Consider the following 17,716-nt stretch of genomic DNA (forward strand, 5'->3'; position numbering starts at 1 on the left):
ATGTATTGTTCACATACGTCTGTGTAATATGTTTATGTATGTGTGTGGTTAGAGTCTGGCTTTATGATATTGATAACCTACCCTAAGGATATTCACCAAAATCCAGTCGGTAAGGGTGGAGTTCCAACACCAAGCCCTCCCACTAACCAGAGGCTTTCAGGTCCTGACGGATATATACAGTGCATGAGCAGGAACAGCAAGGTCCCATCCATTTTGAATTGGTCATTGCCACTATGTATTCAATTAAATAGGAGCTGAACTGCAGTTCTCGGTAACAGCTAGTGCAAGGTGTCCAGTGAATAGAACCATGCCATTTTGGTTCTGTTCACTATATATATTTAGCCGGAGCTGATAACAGCTGATCATTGATGGGTACTGAATGTCGGAACCCCACCAATCTGATATAATTACTTTTTCTAAAAATAGTTCATCAATAGCAGGACAAAGAACCACTTTAATGTATATTTATTAGTATGAGTATGCATGAATTTGTATGTTTGTATAGTATAGATAATATATCATATGAGTGTATGTACAACAACACAATGTGTGTGCATTACCAGCAATACCACATGTGTGTATAACAGTACTAGTAATAATCCTGATATGGTGCCACTATCATTTACAAAGATTTTTAGCTGGGTTAAAGTTGTTAATTTCCTCCCACCTGGCATCCAGGCAGGGGTGTGACTACTGTGGTCACAGCGGTCATCGCTGCCACCCAGCCCGACGGGTGAGCTGAAGTGTATTGCGGTGCACAGACCCATCGAGTTGGACAATCAAGAATCCAGCAGCTGTCATCTGTGTTCACGCAACTGGGGGCACATGGCAGTGATGTCAGGCACTCCCGTCGCTTGCATACTGAAGTCAGCTGCCAGCTTCAGAAGAGAACACTGCACGGCGGGGGAGCGGAGGGAAAGTGAGTGTTTTGTTTGTTTTTTTAAATCTGTGAGTACACGGGAGCCATACTACTACATGGAAGACTATGGTCTACACATTATAATACATTGATGGCTATGGGCTGTGTATTATACTACTGTATATGGAGGACTATGGGCTGTGTGTTATACTATATGGAGGATTATGGGCTGTGCGTTATACTATATAAAGGACTATGGGCTATGTATCAAACAATATGGCTTACTATGGGCTGTGCATTATACTATATATGGAGGACTATGGGTTGTGTATTATACTATATGGAGGCCTTTGGAGAGTGTATTATACTATATGGAGGACTATGGCCTGTGCATTATACTATATGGAGGACTATGGGCTGTGCATTATACTATATGGAGGACTATGAGCTGTGCATTACACTATATGGATGACTATGGGCTGTGTATTATACTATATGGATGACTATGGGCTGTGTATTATACTATATGGAGGACTATGGGCTGTGCATTACACTATATGGAGGACTATGAGCTGTGCATTACACTATATGGATGACTATGGGCCGTGCATTATACTATATGGAGGACTATGGGCTGTGTATTGTACTATATGGAGGACTATGGGCTGTGCATTATACTATATAGAGGACTATGGGGATTGCATTATTCTTCTGCGATGGGGCCCCATGGCTTCTATGTACACCCCTTGTGAATATAATGGTTTATTTTTTCTATACATTACATTTTTAATTAGACCCATAAAAATTACCTGGATAAAAAAACCGATATGTAACATCAATATCGTGTAGTATATATTATTACTGAAAAGAAACACAAAGAGGAAGAGATTATGTCATATGAACTTCTATTTGCACTTACAGCATAGTATCTGTGTTATTACCTTCCCCAACCTTCAAGTGAAATAACGATTAGGTATCTCATGCAAGTACTGTCTTGCAAATGCAGATGCCTCTCCCCCATGTATCCCCCATGTATGCATATTTCCAAACATACCTGAATTTCAAGAATACTCGTATATCACAACAAATACATTTGTACAACAAGATTGGTTAAAAGTTTTGTTTTTATTTTAGAAACAAGTTTTAAAATCTGAATAGCATAAACATTTATGAAAACATATAAAAATAATAGTTTAAAAAATATAAGCAACATACATTTATATTTCTTCACTGACATGAAGCAGCAATGGAAGAAGCACAGATAGGAGCATTGTGCACACACAGTAAATTGTGATCACTGTTAGTCTGAACAGTAAAGGAGGGCATATTACATAGTATGGCTAATGTAAAGACCAGCTATGGTATATATCATCTTAAATATACATACAGAATTAAAATCATCCTAAGAAGCCAGGTTTTACTGTACATCTCACATTTTGATTTGGCAGAAAAGCCCTTGTAGCAGAAAACCAAAAGTGCCTTTATGAACTACAACTCCTATCAGGTCAATGATTGGGAGTTGCCTTTCATCTAAGAGCACAGATGGTTGGCAATATGAAATACTGAAATATTACAACCTGCATTAGATCTCATTAGCATAAATCACTATAACATAAATCTCAAGTAGGTTCCATTTTCCAACCCTCTTCTCTTTCAACATTTTCTGCTCCCTGAGTTCCTTATTTGACAACACGGACAAGATTTTGGACCCTTGGCTTTTGAGGCTTGGATTTTTTTTAACTGTTGCATATTACTGACCAGAGTAAGTATGGCACACTGCCTGCATGCACCTATGTAGCCCAATATTTGTACAGATCAGTTATTACTTTCCCACCCAAAACCGCACCCCACCCAAGTTACAGTTCTCTTCATTGAGCATCTGATTTGTCAATGACAGCACCCTCTGCTGGACAGGGGCTATAAAGAGTTTCTTTGATGGGCTTGTGCAATTGTAGCATATCTAAGAGTGAAGGAACAACCAAAATCATGAAGTGACTCTTCTAAGATGACCCATGCTACAGTCTGTGTCCAACTATAAGGGAAAGAAAAAAAAATGGATGAAAGTTCAATGTCCTTTAGTCCACAGTGCCTAATTAAACGTAGTTGCTGGCTGGTCCAGATCTTGCAGCAGAGTATTTGGCAGAGTATGGTTTCTGATCCCTTGGAGGGCAGTTGCAGCACAGCATGGCACCACCCAGGAGAAGCAAGGCGGCTGCAGCCCACCCAATGTACAGTGAGGCTCCCAGCTCTCTCTTCTGTGCTTCAACCACCAGTGGGTTGTAGAAGTCCCTGATGATGTTGTTTGCAGACCAGGAGACAGGGATCAAAGTAAGGATTCCGGCCACGATGAAGACAATTCCACTGACGATCATGATCTTGGCTTTTGCGGACTCATCTTCCACACAGTTGGTGCACTTGCCTCCAATAATGGACAACATAACTCCCAGGAGAGCCACAACTATGGCTATGACAATAAGGGCTCTGGCTGCTTGGAGATCCTGGGCCAAGGCAAGCATGGAGTCGTAGACCTTGCATTGCATCTGTCCAGTGCTTTGAACAACACAATTCATCCATAGTCCTTCCCAAACGATTTGGGCCACCACAATGTTGTTACCGATGAAGGCAGTAACTCTCCACATTGGGAGGGCACAGGAGACCACAGTGCCCAGCCAGCCGATGATGGAAAGGGCGATGCCCAGGACTTGTAGACCCATGGAAGCCATTTCTTCTTTTTCCTTTGCCGAGCTGAGAAATTAGAAAGATGCTCTGTCTTGGATGATAGGGAGTGCAAGTGTGAGGTGTGAATGCAGGAGGCTAGATATATCCCAAACACCCATGGGAGGAGTTTGTCTGCATTAATCCAGTTCTCCATCTCACAGAAACTCACCAGGAGCCATGAAACTAGTTGAGCTGGATTCTGTGTTTGTCACAACAATGAGTGGTTTCACCCACCCTTCACCTCCCCCATCTTCTAAGCAAAATTGTCACTGGGCTGTATGTGTCACAAGAGCCAACAGAGTTTCCTAGTATCATAGCACTGCAACCTGAAAACAGAAAGTCTAGGGACAGCGTATGTATTAATCACAGGAAATAGGGTCATAAAGCAGAAAAAGCTAAATATGTTACCTCATCCTATTGTCATACAGGTCACAGATGACTAATCATGTATGTGATATGCTGCCTGTCCCTAAGCCCACCTATAACTAGAGTATCTCCTAGAAATTAACTTTCATGCACTGTATGAAATCAGCACAAGAAATATACACAGAATCCAGGAATCTGAGCAGTGAATTGCCTGTCGGAAAGAGCCGCTGGCACGCATTTGTGGCCTGAAATTTACGTCACAAAGCACCAAACTGCTTGAGTCGGACAAAAAATCATTACATGTTAATCTTTTATATTTATGGGACTTAATTAATAGCAGGGAAGCTTAATAGCTAGGGTGGTCAAAATATTTGCTTCATTGCCATTAGAACAGAAAATAAATGGAATTGTTCCAAAACCCTCCTATTGTTTCCAAACAAACATCCTAGCCCCTTTTTTTAACATTTGATTAATTCATTATCTGCACCATATTTCTCCATACACGTGAGTCATGTTGGGTACCTACCAGGCTCCTGAGAAAGCAATTTTGTGGTGACCCTTCTCTCCCCTGCTCACTATTATTGGGGATTGCAAAGTTCAACCTGTTAAATTTTAACTTTCTAAATTATTTGTTCAACTGTGAGATATGTGTAGCCAGATGTATCTGACAGCCACTTATCACCCTATTGCAATTATAATGCATGGATTATAATCCTTGGATTTCTTGCGTTCAGCCTTATGGGGCATTTGAGCTCTATGCAGTGAGAACAAAGCCCTGACCCTTGGTATTACAAGCTGTATAACATTTATCTTGCCGAAAATACACTGTGACTGACTCACATGTGTTACTGCTAGGAGTGGCGGAGAAGGAATTAGGGGAATAGGTGGCGGAGGTCCCCTGGACACTTACCCCCTATAATTTGGTCCTGTACAGTACATATAGGCATCCTATAGTGTGGCTGCTGAAATTTTCAGGTGACCATATATTTGGTGTGGCATATGACAGCTTCGCATCCATAGCCGTTCTGCATAAAAAACCACTATAAGTCATGTGTGGCAAATGTGTGACATTTTGTAGGAACAGGATGGCACGGGTGAAAGTGCCACCAAATAGCTGAAAAAGGTGACCTTCTTCAAAAAGGCATTGAACGTTTCTGTCTAGACCGAATCTTACACTATTTTTCTGTCAAAAGTAATCATCTGTATCAGATTTCCATTGCTGTCTCCATAGATAGCATTCATCAATGGGGCCACACCTTAAAGGGGATGTCTGTTTTAAAGAAAAGGCTGCACACAAGAACAATGCAGCTAAAATAAGCAGACAAATAAAACTTATGCCCACCATAAACATCAGATAGCTGTTGGCCAAACAATCGTTCAGCTCTCACAACTCCCTCATACACAGGAACTCTTGGCACTCCTGTGTTCTCTAAAGCCGGTACTACACATTAGATGGCTGTCAGCCAAACGATGCATAGGCTGATTGTCCGGCCAAAAGCCATCTCGGCCAACTCTTCTATACATAGGAGCGCTCGCTCGGCCTAGCACTCCTGTGTTCTCTAAAGCCGGCCATACGCATGAGATGAGTGTTGGTCAAACGATGCATGAGCCGATTGTTCAGCCGACAGCCGTCTCAGCTGACTGTTCCATACACAGGAGCGTAGGCTCAGCTGAGTGCTTCTGTGCTCACTATGAGAAACCCTCTTGGTGACATGTTGGTCATCAGTTTATCTCATGGAGAAAAATGTGATTGCCAGTTTGAAATTTGTAATTTACATATTTCCCGAACATCAGTTTGCCGGCGCTCCCATGCATATTAGACTGTCAGCTGAACCCGTCAATATTGGAGGGGGTTCAGCCGACATTACGCTAATGTGTATGGGGGTCTGAAGAGTGAGCCGCTGCCAGACTTCCCTAGTAGCAGCTTGTCTCTGTGCTGAACAAAATGATCTGCCATTGAAAATAAACAGCTTCAATCTTCTTGTCCTCTATGCTTGTCATCTGTTGAGAGGCCCTCCTACACATTAGATGGTCAACCTATGACTAAGGGCTCCTGTGTGCACCAGAAACGAGTCAGGTTGCCTTTTTATTAATGCTATTTTAATGCTTAGCTAATACATTTTTGTATTTTAATGTTTGGATGGACGTGCCGGAAAAAAATCCTTCCCTTCTCTATTTTGGCTGCACTCACCAGCAGGATCGGCACCCACAATGGTACAGCATGGCAAGCTCCACAACCCCTTCCTCCAGAACATTGAGTAGCTGAATCCCACACAAGGCAGGGCCACACTCAGGGCACATTTGGCATCATAACCATGTATGCCACAAACAGAGCTGCATTACATTAATAGTAAGTGCTTAATAAGGTTTACTTAAGCAACTTCTGCAGAAATGGCTGCACATTGACCTTATTACCCTATAGTCAATGGCTGCATTCAGATAATTGTCAAATCAGACAAGAAATTGTATCCAATGGAAAAAAAAAATCAAAGCATTCACAATAGAATTCTGACAGGTTACAGACCATAAAAAACAAGCACTTTGGATCCACTTAATGAGTCCAATTTTAAAAACATGAGTTGTTTGGGGCAATAAAATGAACAGTTACAAAATGCCTGTAAAAAGTGACCCTAAACACCCTCACACACAGTAAATCTCCCCCACACACACACATTGAATCTCCCCCACCACAATAAATCTCCCCTCTTCACAGTAAATTTCCCCCATCCTAAATCTAAAACCTAAAAGACGTGAGTAAAATTGTTCACTGAGAGCCGGCATCAGCTTGACAGCCGGCTCAGAGAACGGCCGACTCTCAGTCCAGTGGACGTAAAAAATGCAGCCGCCGGGGGAGGCACTTCTGAGCGCCGCATTAGGCAGCCCGACTGCGCCCCCCCTACCGTATCCCCCCACTAAATACGCCTCTGCTGCTACCAAGGAAAGTGGCTGTTTCACGGTTTTTGTAAATGAACATAAGTTGTAGCATTTAAAAGGAATATCCGTGAATCTGTAACTAACGTACACGTCACACAAGAAGTTATAAATTTTATTATAGATTTGGTTTCTGTTCAGTCCACCAACGGCTGATTTACAGATTTGTTTGCACACAGTGTGTCCTTGACTGTGTAATATGTACATAGGGATCTATGAATATATTCCTTAAATAAACCACCGGCTATTGCACTCACTGTTGATAATTTAAAACCTGTTACAAAGTCTGTAGTAGCAACCTACTAACATTAAAGGCCCTCATACACGGTAGATAGCTGGCAGTAAAATTATTAACGTGCAACTCAGTCAAATGCTCTCCTATTTTGTATGAGAGAAGAGATGCCGAACAAAATAGTCATCTATTGGAATTCTAATTTCGTGATCCTTCTTTCCCCAACATCATCCATTTGGAGAGAGTCAGGAGTCCCCCATACACTTTAGACTATTGGCCGATCACACCAGCTTCCATGTTTAATAGATAAAAATCTCCAGTTGTCTACTGTTAATCTGGCCCTTACTGTACATTTCGACAGTATGAAAATCCCCTAACAGCACCCTTTGCATTGAAAGAAGGTTGCATGGCTAATCATTTCCTTACCTTGAAAGTAATTGTTACCAAAGGTATGTGACACCTTCTTATATGCCTCTGTTTATAGCAGTTTACACGCAAATCTAGACAATGTGGAGTCAGGAAAGATATATGTTTCTTTGGCCAGCTCTAGAGCTGAGCCCCATCTCAATCGTGCCATCAAATATATATTTAATGAGGTGTTCTCATCTCAGACACTCACGGCACATTATATTAATCATTTTATTTCTCTAGCGCCAACATCTTCCACGGCACTTTACATTTTAGAGGGGACTTGTACAGACAATAAAGACGTTACAGCAGTGTTCCCCAACTCCAGTTCTCAAGAGCCACCAACAGGTCATGTTTTCAGGATTTCCGTAGTATTGCACAGGTGATAATTCCATCACCTACACAGGCAATAATTCCATCAACTGTGCAATTCTAAGGAAATCCTGAGAACAAGACCTGTTGGTGGCTCTTGAGGACCGGAGTTGTGGAACGCTGAATTACAGAATAAAACATAACACAGATACCAAAAGGAGTGAGAGCCCTACTCGCAAGCTTACAATCTATGACCGGATTTGTCATAAATATCTAAAGTATTCAGAAAAGGGGTCATCTACTATTTTTCCTGGTAAAGGAGCCATTGACCACTGTATCCAGGTGTGGAACAGATGGATAAGCGAGTGAACATGTGCATGGTTCCCTCCATTCACTTCTATCAGGGTCACGTAAATAGCCATCTGCCTCATTATTCATTTCCAATCGCCATGTAGAATGGTGTTTGAGAGAGCCATTTTCCATAGATACAGATCCAAGATGTGGCCCCCACATCCTTCAAGAATTTATGTCAAATTCAGTGGATAAGCCATACATTTCTAAAATGTGAATACCACTTTAATGCTTCACAATGCATATTCATAGGGCTTCATCGACTTTATACATGGGAAAACTGTGTCATTTCAGTATTAGTGATGAGGAGTGTACTCCTTGCTCGGGTTTTCCTGAGCATGCTCGGGTGACCTCCGAGTCTTTTTTAGTGCTTGGAGATTTAGTTTTCATCACGGCAGCTGAATGATTTACAGCTACTACCCAGGCTGAGTACATGTGGGGGTTGACTGATGGCTAGGGAATCTCCACATGTAATCAAGCAGGTTAGTAGCTGTAAATCATTCAGCTGCCCCGATGAAAACTAAATCTCCGAGCAGTCGTAAATACTCAGAGGTCACCCGAGCGTGCTCAGGAAAACTCTAGCAACGAGTATACTGGCTCATCACTATTCAGCATACATCAAAAGAGGCATAATAATTATGCTATCAATACCGAGGCATCCTGTAGTATGGGTTTTATTTAGAATGGTCATCAATGGTCAATGTACAGTATGTCACCGTATACCTATACAGTGACATCTGTTGGATGCCCACTTTGTACATATACTGTACGTTGGGATTATTAGCGACCTATAAATTTGATGTACAGTTTGTTTTAACATAGCTTTAAGAAGGATAAAGCTACCCATACACTTTATATAGCTGTCAGCCGAACAATGGTTCAGATGATCATTCACCTGGCAGCTCTCTCTACCCTCCTCTCCCAGAAGTGCTCATTCTGCTGAGTGTTCTCTATGAGAGAGTCGTTGCTAGATATCTCTGGCGATAGCTTATCACTAGGGATAAAAAGGATCTCTTTTCCAAAATCAGACATGCGAGATCCTTAGCTTCCCTCAACAATCATCTATTGTGGGACCCCATATTAAACTGTTAACAGAACCTGTCAATATTGGCTAATTCAGATGATGTTAGTCTGATGTGTATGGGGACCTTAAAATATATTTTTCACTTTCTCATGTAACCCTCTGTCCTTAACTCTGCTGCCTGACTAATCCATCTCTCTCCTGGCTACTCCTCTGCTTCTCACCTATGCAAATCCCTTCCATGGCTCCCAGTTCCCCTACGTATCCAGTTCAAACTACTAACATTGACCTACAAAGCCGTCCATAATTTCTGTCTCCTTCATATATCTCCGAACTAATCTTCCGATATCTTCCAGCACATAATCTCCGGTCCACCCAAGACATCCTTCTCTCCTCTACACTTATATTCCTCACCCAATCGCCTCCAAGCAGTAGCGTAGCTACCGGGGGGGCAGAGGGGGCGGTCACACCGGCTCGGAGGGGGCCCACCCAGAGCTACGCTATGGCATTCACAGAGCGCCGATAAAGTTGCATTCTGTGGCAGAGCAGGAAGAATCGATCTCCCTGCACTGCCGACCAGCCGCAATGGCTTCCCTGAGGAGGCGGGAGGCCTGGTGCCAGCAGTTGGGCCCCGCCCATCATCGATACAGCTGACCACATTAATGACAGAAGGAGCATTACGCTCCCTCTCCCATCATCCCCCTCTAAGCATCTGACGTCACTCACGCAGTCACTGATAGGTGTCGCGATGACGTCAGTACTCCGCGCTCACTGTCTGGAGATGTGCAAACACCGCGACAAAAAGGAGGAGAGGAGAGGTGAGTATTGGATTTATTTCTTTTATCTGGGTGCATTATACTATACAGGCCTATGGGGAGTGAATTATACTATACAGGCCTATGGGGAGTGAATTATACTATACAGGCCTATGGGGAGAGCATTATACTATACAGGCCTATGAGGAGAGCATTATACTATACAGGCCTCTAGGGAGTGCATTATACCATACAGGCGTATCGGGAGAGCATTATACTATACAGGCCTATGGGGAGAGCATTATACTATACAGGCCTATAGGGGGAGCATTATACTATACAGGCCTATGGGGAGAGCATACTATACAGGCCTATGAGGAGAGCATTATACTATACAGGCCTATGGGGAGAGCATTATACTATACAGGCATATGGGGAGTGCATTATACCATACAGGCGTATCGGGAGAGCATTATACTATACAAGCTTATGGGGAGTGCATTATACTATACAAGCCTATGGGCAGTGCATTATACTATACAGGCCTATGGGGGTGTATTATACTATACAGGCCTATCGGGAGAGCATTATACTATACAGGCCTATGGAGAATGTATAATACTATACAGGCCTATGGGGAGTGCATTGTACTATATTGAGGACTATCCGGTACAATATACTATATGGAGCCTATCTAGGGGGCCATCATACAGTGTGGGGATTACAGTGAAGGTGCCATCACACAGTTTTGGGGCTACTAAGAGGTCAGTATACTGTGTGGGGGTACATTACAGTGAGGGGTCATCATGTTATGTACTGTATAAGAGAGCATCATACTGTGTATAGGGGAGCTGTACAGGGGGAGACTCAAGGCATTATTCAATGTTAAGTGTGCACTTTTTGTTATAGGGGAACTCAGGTTTCTGTGACTATCAAAGGGGCACACATAAGGCATGACTTTCTAGGGGGCAAAGTGTGGGTACTGTTTTCTAGGGCACTTGCACCCAGTATTACTATATTATAGTGAGTTGCTTTAGAATTTAGAGGGCACAGAGAACCACACAGCAGGGGCAGTAATAGGGACACATACGGCAGCAGCGGCTCAGTATTGGGTTATCAGCAGGATGAGGAGTTTGTGCAGGTTGGGAATAGATGGGGATGGTGCTGAAAATATGAGAAGTGAAACGTGTCTTTGCTGTAATCTCTGCAGACGAGTCCTGGGTGGAAGAAGTTGTCATGTCGATCTGGGCCAGATGGGAAAAGTGAACGATTCCATCAGAAAGAACGTCAGCGGTAAGGCATTATCTGTAATTGTGCTGTGATCTCTTATATGTTCTGTAGGACTGGAATCTACCACTGACCATTTGGGAGTAATATCAATGTTGGTCTTTGTATATAGATTATTTTCAGCAACAAAGCGGTCATCTGCTGAGTTTCTCCTACATCCACTATAGTATTAGGGTGCGTCACCAAGTTATAATCAAATTTACCTGGTTAGGGGCCCACTCAGAAGCTTTGCCCCGCCTGAACCAAAACCCTAGCTACGCCTCTGTCTCCAAGACTTCTCCCGAGCATCCCCCATTCTCTAAACTTCTGTGCCCCAACATGTCTGATTATCTGCCACACTTTAAGATGGAACTTGAAAACCCATTTCTTCAAGAAAGCTTACAGCCTGCAATAACCCCACTGTCACCTCACCACTACCGGAGTTGCCGCATCTCCCCAACCTACTGTCTCCATCCCCATTAGGCCTCTTTCACACATCAGTCTTTTTAGAATCAGTCACAATCCGTCAAAGTGTTGAAAAGACGGATCCTGTGCAGATTGTTAAAAACTGATACACTGGATCAGTTTTTTGACGGATCTGTCATCGAAGCAGCTGCCGTCGGAATTTAAAGGAACAGAATTCGAGAGAGAGAGATTTTCCCTGAATGGAAAAATGGGTTAAATTAAAGGAATAGAAATTCTTCCAGGCATGCTCAGTTTCCAAAAACTGTATCCGTCGCTGGATTCTGTCTTTTGACGAACAGCAATGGATCCTGCGCCCATAGGCTTCAATTATAGCTAACGATGGTCGGCGCAGGATCCGTCGCTGTCTGATTTTTCGACGTACACAAAAAACGTTCCTTTGTCCGTTGTCTCCGGCCGATGGACAATGACTTCACAACGGATCTGTCAAAAGACTGATGAAAAGGAAGGCCATCCGTCACAATCCGTCGCTAATGCAAGTCTATGGGGCAGCACGGTGGCGCAGTGGTTAGCACTGCAGCCTTGCAGCGCTGGAGTCCGGGTTCAAACCCCACCAAGGACAACATCTGCAAAGAGTTTGTATGTTCTCTCCGTGTTTGCGTGGGTTTCCTCCGGGTACTCCGGTTTCTTCCCACATTCCAAAGACATACTAATAGGGAATTTAGATTGTGAGCCCCAACGGGGACAGCGATGATAATGTGTGCAAACTGTAAAGCGCTGCGGAATATGTTAGCGCTATATAAAAATAAAGATTATTATTATTATGAGAAAAAAACGGATCCAGCAGCAACATTTGCAGGATCTGTTTTTTTCTAAAAAAAAGACGGATTGTGACTGAAGGCAAAAAACTGATGTGTGAAAGAGGCCTTTACTCTGGACTGCAAGCCAGCAAGGGCAGAGCCCTAACCTTTCTGTACCAGTTTGTCATTGTTAGTTCCTTGACTGTACTTTACACTTGTATCTTATATGTGACCCCATTCTTATGGACAGCACCACAGACTCAATGGTGCTCCATAAATAAATAATAGCAACCCTTGTTGACCTTGTTTCCAGGAACTACTTGACTTTTGATCTTATTAGTCCTCAGAAAACTGTGGACAATGCTGTGCCACCTCCATTATCATGAAAAGCAGGCAAAGACAATTGATATGCAGAAAATTCTTTACAATGATGCTTCCCTTTCAGCATTTGAAAATACCTCCCCCACCTAGTCCCATTCGCATAAGTATTGTTTACTGGACAGTAAAGTTACCAGAACATTATGCAATGGTTTAAGTTGAAGACAAAGGCAGTGATTGGGAACCAGAGTTTACAATGTATCCCTGTGATATTGAAGGCAATGTATTGTTTCCTATAAGCAGCTCTTCTGTAGTCCTCTTCAGTTGTGGAGGTTCTATCAGACCTACCAGGAGTGATCCTATCCTTGCACCATAGAAAGCAGATTACCAAATAATATAATGACGTTTGGGAGTGATCTGCTGAGAGTTATTTTGGGAAGGCTTCGGTAGAAATGTGAGGACTATTTGTTCTAAGAATGTGCCGCCACTCCCTTATACTGTGTTTTCATTACATTGTAGAGTATTACCCACATTGTTTCTTTTTTTTTCAACTTTGTTTTTATTGAATTTAAATAATTCTCTTGAGTTTACATAAAGATACATCGCTGTGGGAGAGAAGGAGAGAAAGTGTGGGCCTATCTCCCTTTTAGTTGTTACTTTAAGAGGGTTTATATTTTTGGAGATTAAAGGGGTGTCAGGTCTAAAAAAGAAAAGTCTGCAGTCACTCTTGTGAACCCTCCCAGCTCACGCACTGTGTATGGAGCGAGGTCGTGCCCACTAGACTGGTTCTGCCCGGAGTATGCACATTGCATACCTGACCTCCGCTCCCGAGGCAAATCCTCGCAGTGCACAGTGCGTGCCTTGGTAGGGTACACCTGTCTGCAGTCATACAGAGTGACTGCAGAGCTTTCATTTTAGGCTGGACAACCCCTTTAAAGTTCATCGGCAGTCTTTAGAACCGATTCATTAAAGAGTTTAATTTTTATTCCATAAATCAATACACAAAAAATAAAAAAAAGCTTTGCAATATATCTTATAGGCAAAATCTGCCTTCACTCTCAAAAATATCAATTTATGGGTAAAATCTGTATTCAACGAATACAGATTGTTACATTATTGAGATAGGAGATGGCAGTTGGTGCTGATAAGATTCTATGTGGAGAGGAGGGGGAAGGGGCTAGAGGCGGAGAATGCAGGAGTATGGCTACTCTGACACAAGTTAGGTAGATGATGCACTGCACATGATCTAACTAGTTTGCTAGAACCTAGTGACCCAGATGTCGTCATGACAACATCGAGTGACCATGGCAACGATCAAGCCCCCGTGATGCAGTCCCAGGAGGGCCAATCAGAGGACAGTGGGGGCTCCCTCCCTCCGCCTTCTAAATGCTGCGATTGATATTGACTGCAGCATTTAGCGGATTAAGCTGCAGGGAGCAGTGCAATTGTAAAAATATTGCAGCTTAGTAAGGTGTTTTGCGCCAGAAGCCAGGCGTACACACAGGAGACGAGCAGATCGCTTTGCACACTGCAGGTCCATGGTCCTGGTCAGGGCTCTCTGGCCGTATACAGGAGCTGCGCTAATTTCCTGAACTTCTGGGTTCCCTGGCACTGCGCTTAAATTATACCCCACTGTCACATCATCTGTGCGGCGTGAGGATCACATGTGATATCTGACCAGCCCGGGCAATAACAAGCTGAGAATGGAATCCACGAGGGTAAGGAAATTCGCACAGCTCATATCCATATATCTTGTGACCGCAAGTATATGTTTTGTATACTTCCGGCCACATTCCAACTAGACTGTATTGGCCATGTGCAATGCATGTGTATTGAACATGGCCGGATACAGTCTAGTCTGCATGTGACCACATGCGCCGGAAGACCGTACCATGTGAGGATTCACAAGTCTGCAGTCACATAGAGTAACTGCAAACTTGTAGTTGAAGACTGGAAAGCCCCTTAAACCGCTCTGTGTGAATAGAATGTAATAAAATCCCATTTAGTACAGTGTAACATCTAGCATGTAAAAGGTGTGCAAATCAGAATGGAGACGAGTCAGTAAAGGGAAACACTTGTAGAAATATACATATTTAGACATTTGCCCCATTTCTCTATGTTCTGAACATACCATGTGACCTGACACTAGTGTGAATGTTACACCAACAGTTCCAGAACTATATACTGTAGTAATCGGCTTCTTTACAAGGAGGAGTGTTCAGATTACACATCGGGGATGGAAGCGACTCTCAGGTTGGTATCAGAATGTTCCTCCTTGTAAAGGGAGCGACTCATTTGTTTACTGTCCTTTTAATTTCTTGACTGGACTCTAGAGCCATAAAACAGCTTGAAGTGTGATGATAGGCTGGCAGGAAAAGGGAAAGGAATTTAAAGAGGACAAAGATCCTGAGCTTCTGCTAATTTCACTTTTCACCAGTATTTGCACTAGTGGATTTGTGTTATGGAAAAGCACTATTGCTATTTTCACCTTCCGAAGGTGACCCAGGGTCTAGACTGTTGTGAAATTGGATTTTGGGCTCCCCCGGTGGCCACTGGTGGAATTGAACTGGTGTGCATCATCCTCTCTGTTCACCTGTTTCCATCAGGATGTGGGAGTCGCTATTTAGCCTTGCTCCTCTGTCACTTCCATGCCGGTCAACATTGTAATCAGAAGCCTTTCTGTGCATGTTCCTGCTGCTAGACAACTCCCAGCTAAGTTGGACTTAGTCCTTGTTTGTTTTTGCATTTTGTTCCAGTTCACAGCTGTAGTTTCGTTTCTGTGTCTGGAAAGCTCTTGTGATCTGAAATTGCCACTCTGATGTTATGAGTTAATACTAGAGTCTTAAAGTAATTTCAGGATGGTATTTTGATAGGGTTTTCAGCTGACCATGAAAGTGCCCTTTCTGTCTTCCTGCTATCTAGTAAGCGGACCTCAATTTTGCTAAACCTATTTTCATACTACGTTTGTCATTTCATCTAAAATCACCGCCAATATTTGTGGGGGCCTCTGTCTGCCTTTCGGGGAAATTTCTCTAGAGGTGAGCCAGGACTATATTTTCCTCTGCCAGGATTAGTTGGTCCTCCGGCCGGCGCTGGGCGTCTAGGGATAAAACGCAGGCTACGCTACCCGGCTACTGTTAGTTGTGCGGCAGGTTTAGTTCATGGTCAGTTTAGTTTCCATCCTTCCAAGAGCTAGTTCGTATGTTTGCTGGGCTATGTTCTCTTGCCATTGAGAACCATAACAGTTTGACCGGCCTAAAAGGGTTAAATTAATTGACAGAGAAAGGAGAGAAAAGAGAAGTCTGCTGAAGATTTTTATTTTTTTTTCTCAGTTCTGAGTGTGCTTGTAATTGAATCTCTTGCAAGTCTGCCTATATTGCAGCCTTTCTCTCTCTCTCTCTCCTTCTAATCCTGGAATGGCTCTGTGTTCACCTGTTTAAAATGGATATTCAGAGTTTAGCTGCAGGTTTGAATAATCTCACCACGAAAGTTCAAAACTTACAAGATTTTGTTGTTCATGTTCCTATATCTGAACCTAGAATTCCTTTGCCTGAATTTTTCTCGGGGAATAGATCTTGCTTTCAAAATTTCAAAAATAATTGCAAGTTGTTTTTGTCCCTGAAATCTCGCTCTGCTGGAGATCCTGCTCAGCAGGTCAGGATTGTGATTTCTTTGCTCCGGGGCGACCCTCAGGATTGGGCTTTTGCATTGGCTCCAGGGGATCCTGCTCCGGTGTGGGGTACTGTTGTGAAATTGGATTTTGGGCTCCCCCGGTGGCCACTGGTGGAATTGAACTGGTGTGCATCATCCTCTCTGTTCACCTGTTTCCATCAGGGTGTGGGAGTCGCTATTTAGCCTTGCTCCTCTGTCACTTCCATGCCGGTCAACATTGTAATCAGAAGCCTTTCTGTGCATGTTCCTGCTGCTAGACAACTCCCAGCTAAGTTGGACTTAGTCCTTGTTTGTTTTTGCATTTTGTTCCAGTTCACAGCTGTAGTTTCGTTTCTGTGTCTGGAAAGCTCTTGTGATCTGAAATTGCCACTCTGATGTTATGAGTTAATACTAGAGTCTTAAAGTAATTTCAGGATGGTATTTTGATAGGGTTTTCAGCTGACCATGAAAGTGCCCTTTCTGTCTTCCTGCTATCTAGTAAGCGGACCTCAATTTTGCTAAACCTATTTTCATACTACGTTTGTCATTTCATCTAAAATCACCGCCAATATTTGTGGGGGCCTCTGTCTGCCTTTCGGGGAAATTTCTCTAGAGGTGAGCCAGGACTATATTTTCCTCTGCCAGGATTAGTTGGTCCTCCGGCCGGCGCTGGGCGTCTAGGGATAAAACGCAGGCTACGCTACCCGGCTACTGTTAGTTGTGCGGCAGGTTTAGTTCATGGTCAGTTTAGTTTCCATCCTTCCAAGAGCTAGTTCGTATGTTTGCTGGGCTATGTTCTCTTGCCATTGAGAACCATAACAGTTCTCCAGACCTGCGGCGGGCCTTGCAGGAGTTTCAGGCGGATAGACCTGATCGTTGCCCACCTGGTAGACTGTTTGTTCCTGATGATTGGACCAGTAAAGTCATTTCTGAGGTTCATTCTTCTGCGTTGGCAGGTCATCCTGGAATCTTTGGTACCAGGGATTTGGTGGCAAGGTCCTTCTGGTGGCCTTCCCTGTCTCGAGATGTGCGAGGCTTCGTGCAGTCTTGTGACGTTTGTGCTCGGGCCAAGCCTTGTTGTTCTCGGGCTAGTGGATTGTTGTTGCCCTTGCCTATCCCGAAGAGGCCCTGGACGCACATCTCGATGGATTTTATTTCGGATCTTCCTGTTTCTCAGAAGATGTCTGTCATCTGGGTGGTGTGTGATCGTTTCTCTAAGATGGTCCATTTGGTTCCCCTGCCTAAGTTGCCTTCTTCTTCCGAGTTGGTTCCTCTGTTTTTTCAAAATGTGGTCCGTTTGCATGG

The 17,716-nt window shown here is 43.4% G+C and overlaps 1 protein-coding gene across 1 annotated transcript; it reads right to left on the reverse strand.

The window, feature by feature from the left end:
* Window positions 1–1,965: 1,965 nt before the first annotated feature.
* Window positions 1,966–3,664, reverse strand: LOC143815402 (claudin-4). The gene has a single exon (XM_077294553.1). The coding sequence runs from the start codon at window positions 3,580–3,582 to the stop codon at window positions 2,953–2,955; it is 630 nt and encodes a 209-aa protein (XP_077150668.1). The 5' UTR covers window positions 3,583–3,664; the 3' UTR covers window positions 1,966–2,952.
* Window positions 3,665–17,716: the final 14,052 nt, after the last annotated feature.

The sequence above is a fragment of the Ranitomeya variabilis genome, chromosome 3 (genome assembly GCF_051348905.1).
Source record: "Ranitomeya variabilis isolate aRanVar5 chromosome 3, aRanVar5.hap1, whole genome shotgun sequence".
Classification (NCBI taxonomy): domain Eukaryota; kingdom Metazoa; phylum Chordata; class Amphibia; order Anura; family Dendrobatidae; genus Ranitomeya; species Ranitomeya variabilis.

Bases quoted from the DNA above. Each gene is read 5' to 3' on its own strand.
- LOC143815402 (XM_077294553.1), bottom strand. From the start codon at position 3,582: ATGGCTTCCATGGGTCTACAAGTCCTGGGCATCGCCCTTTCCATCATC.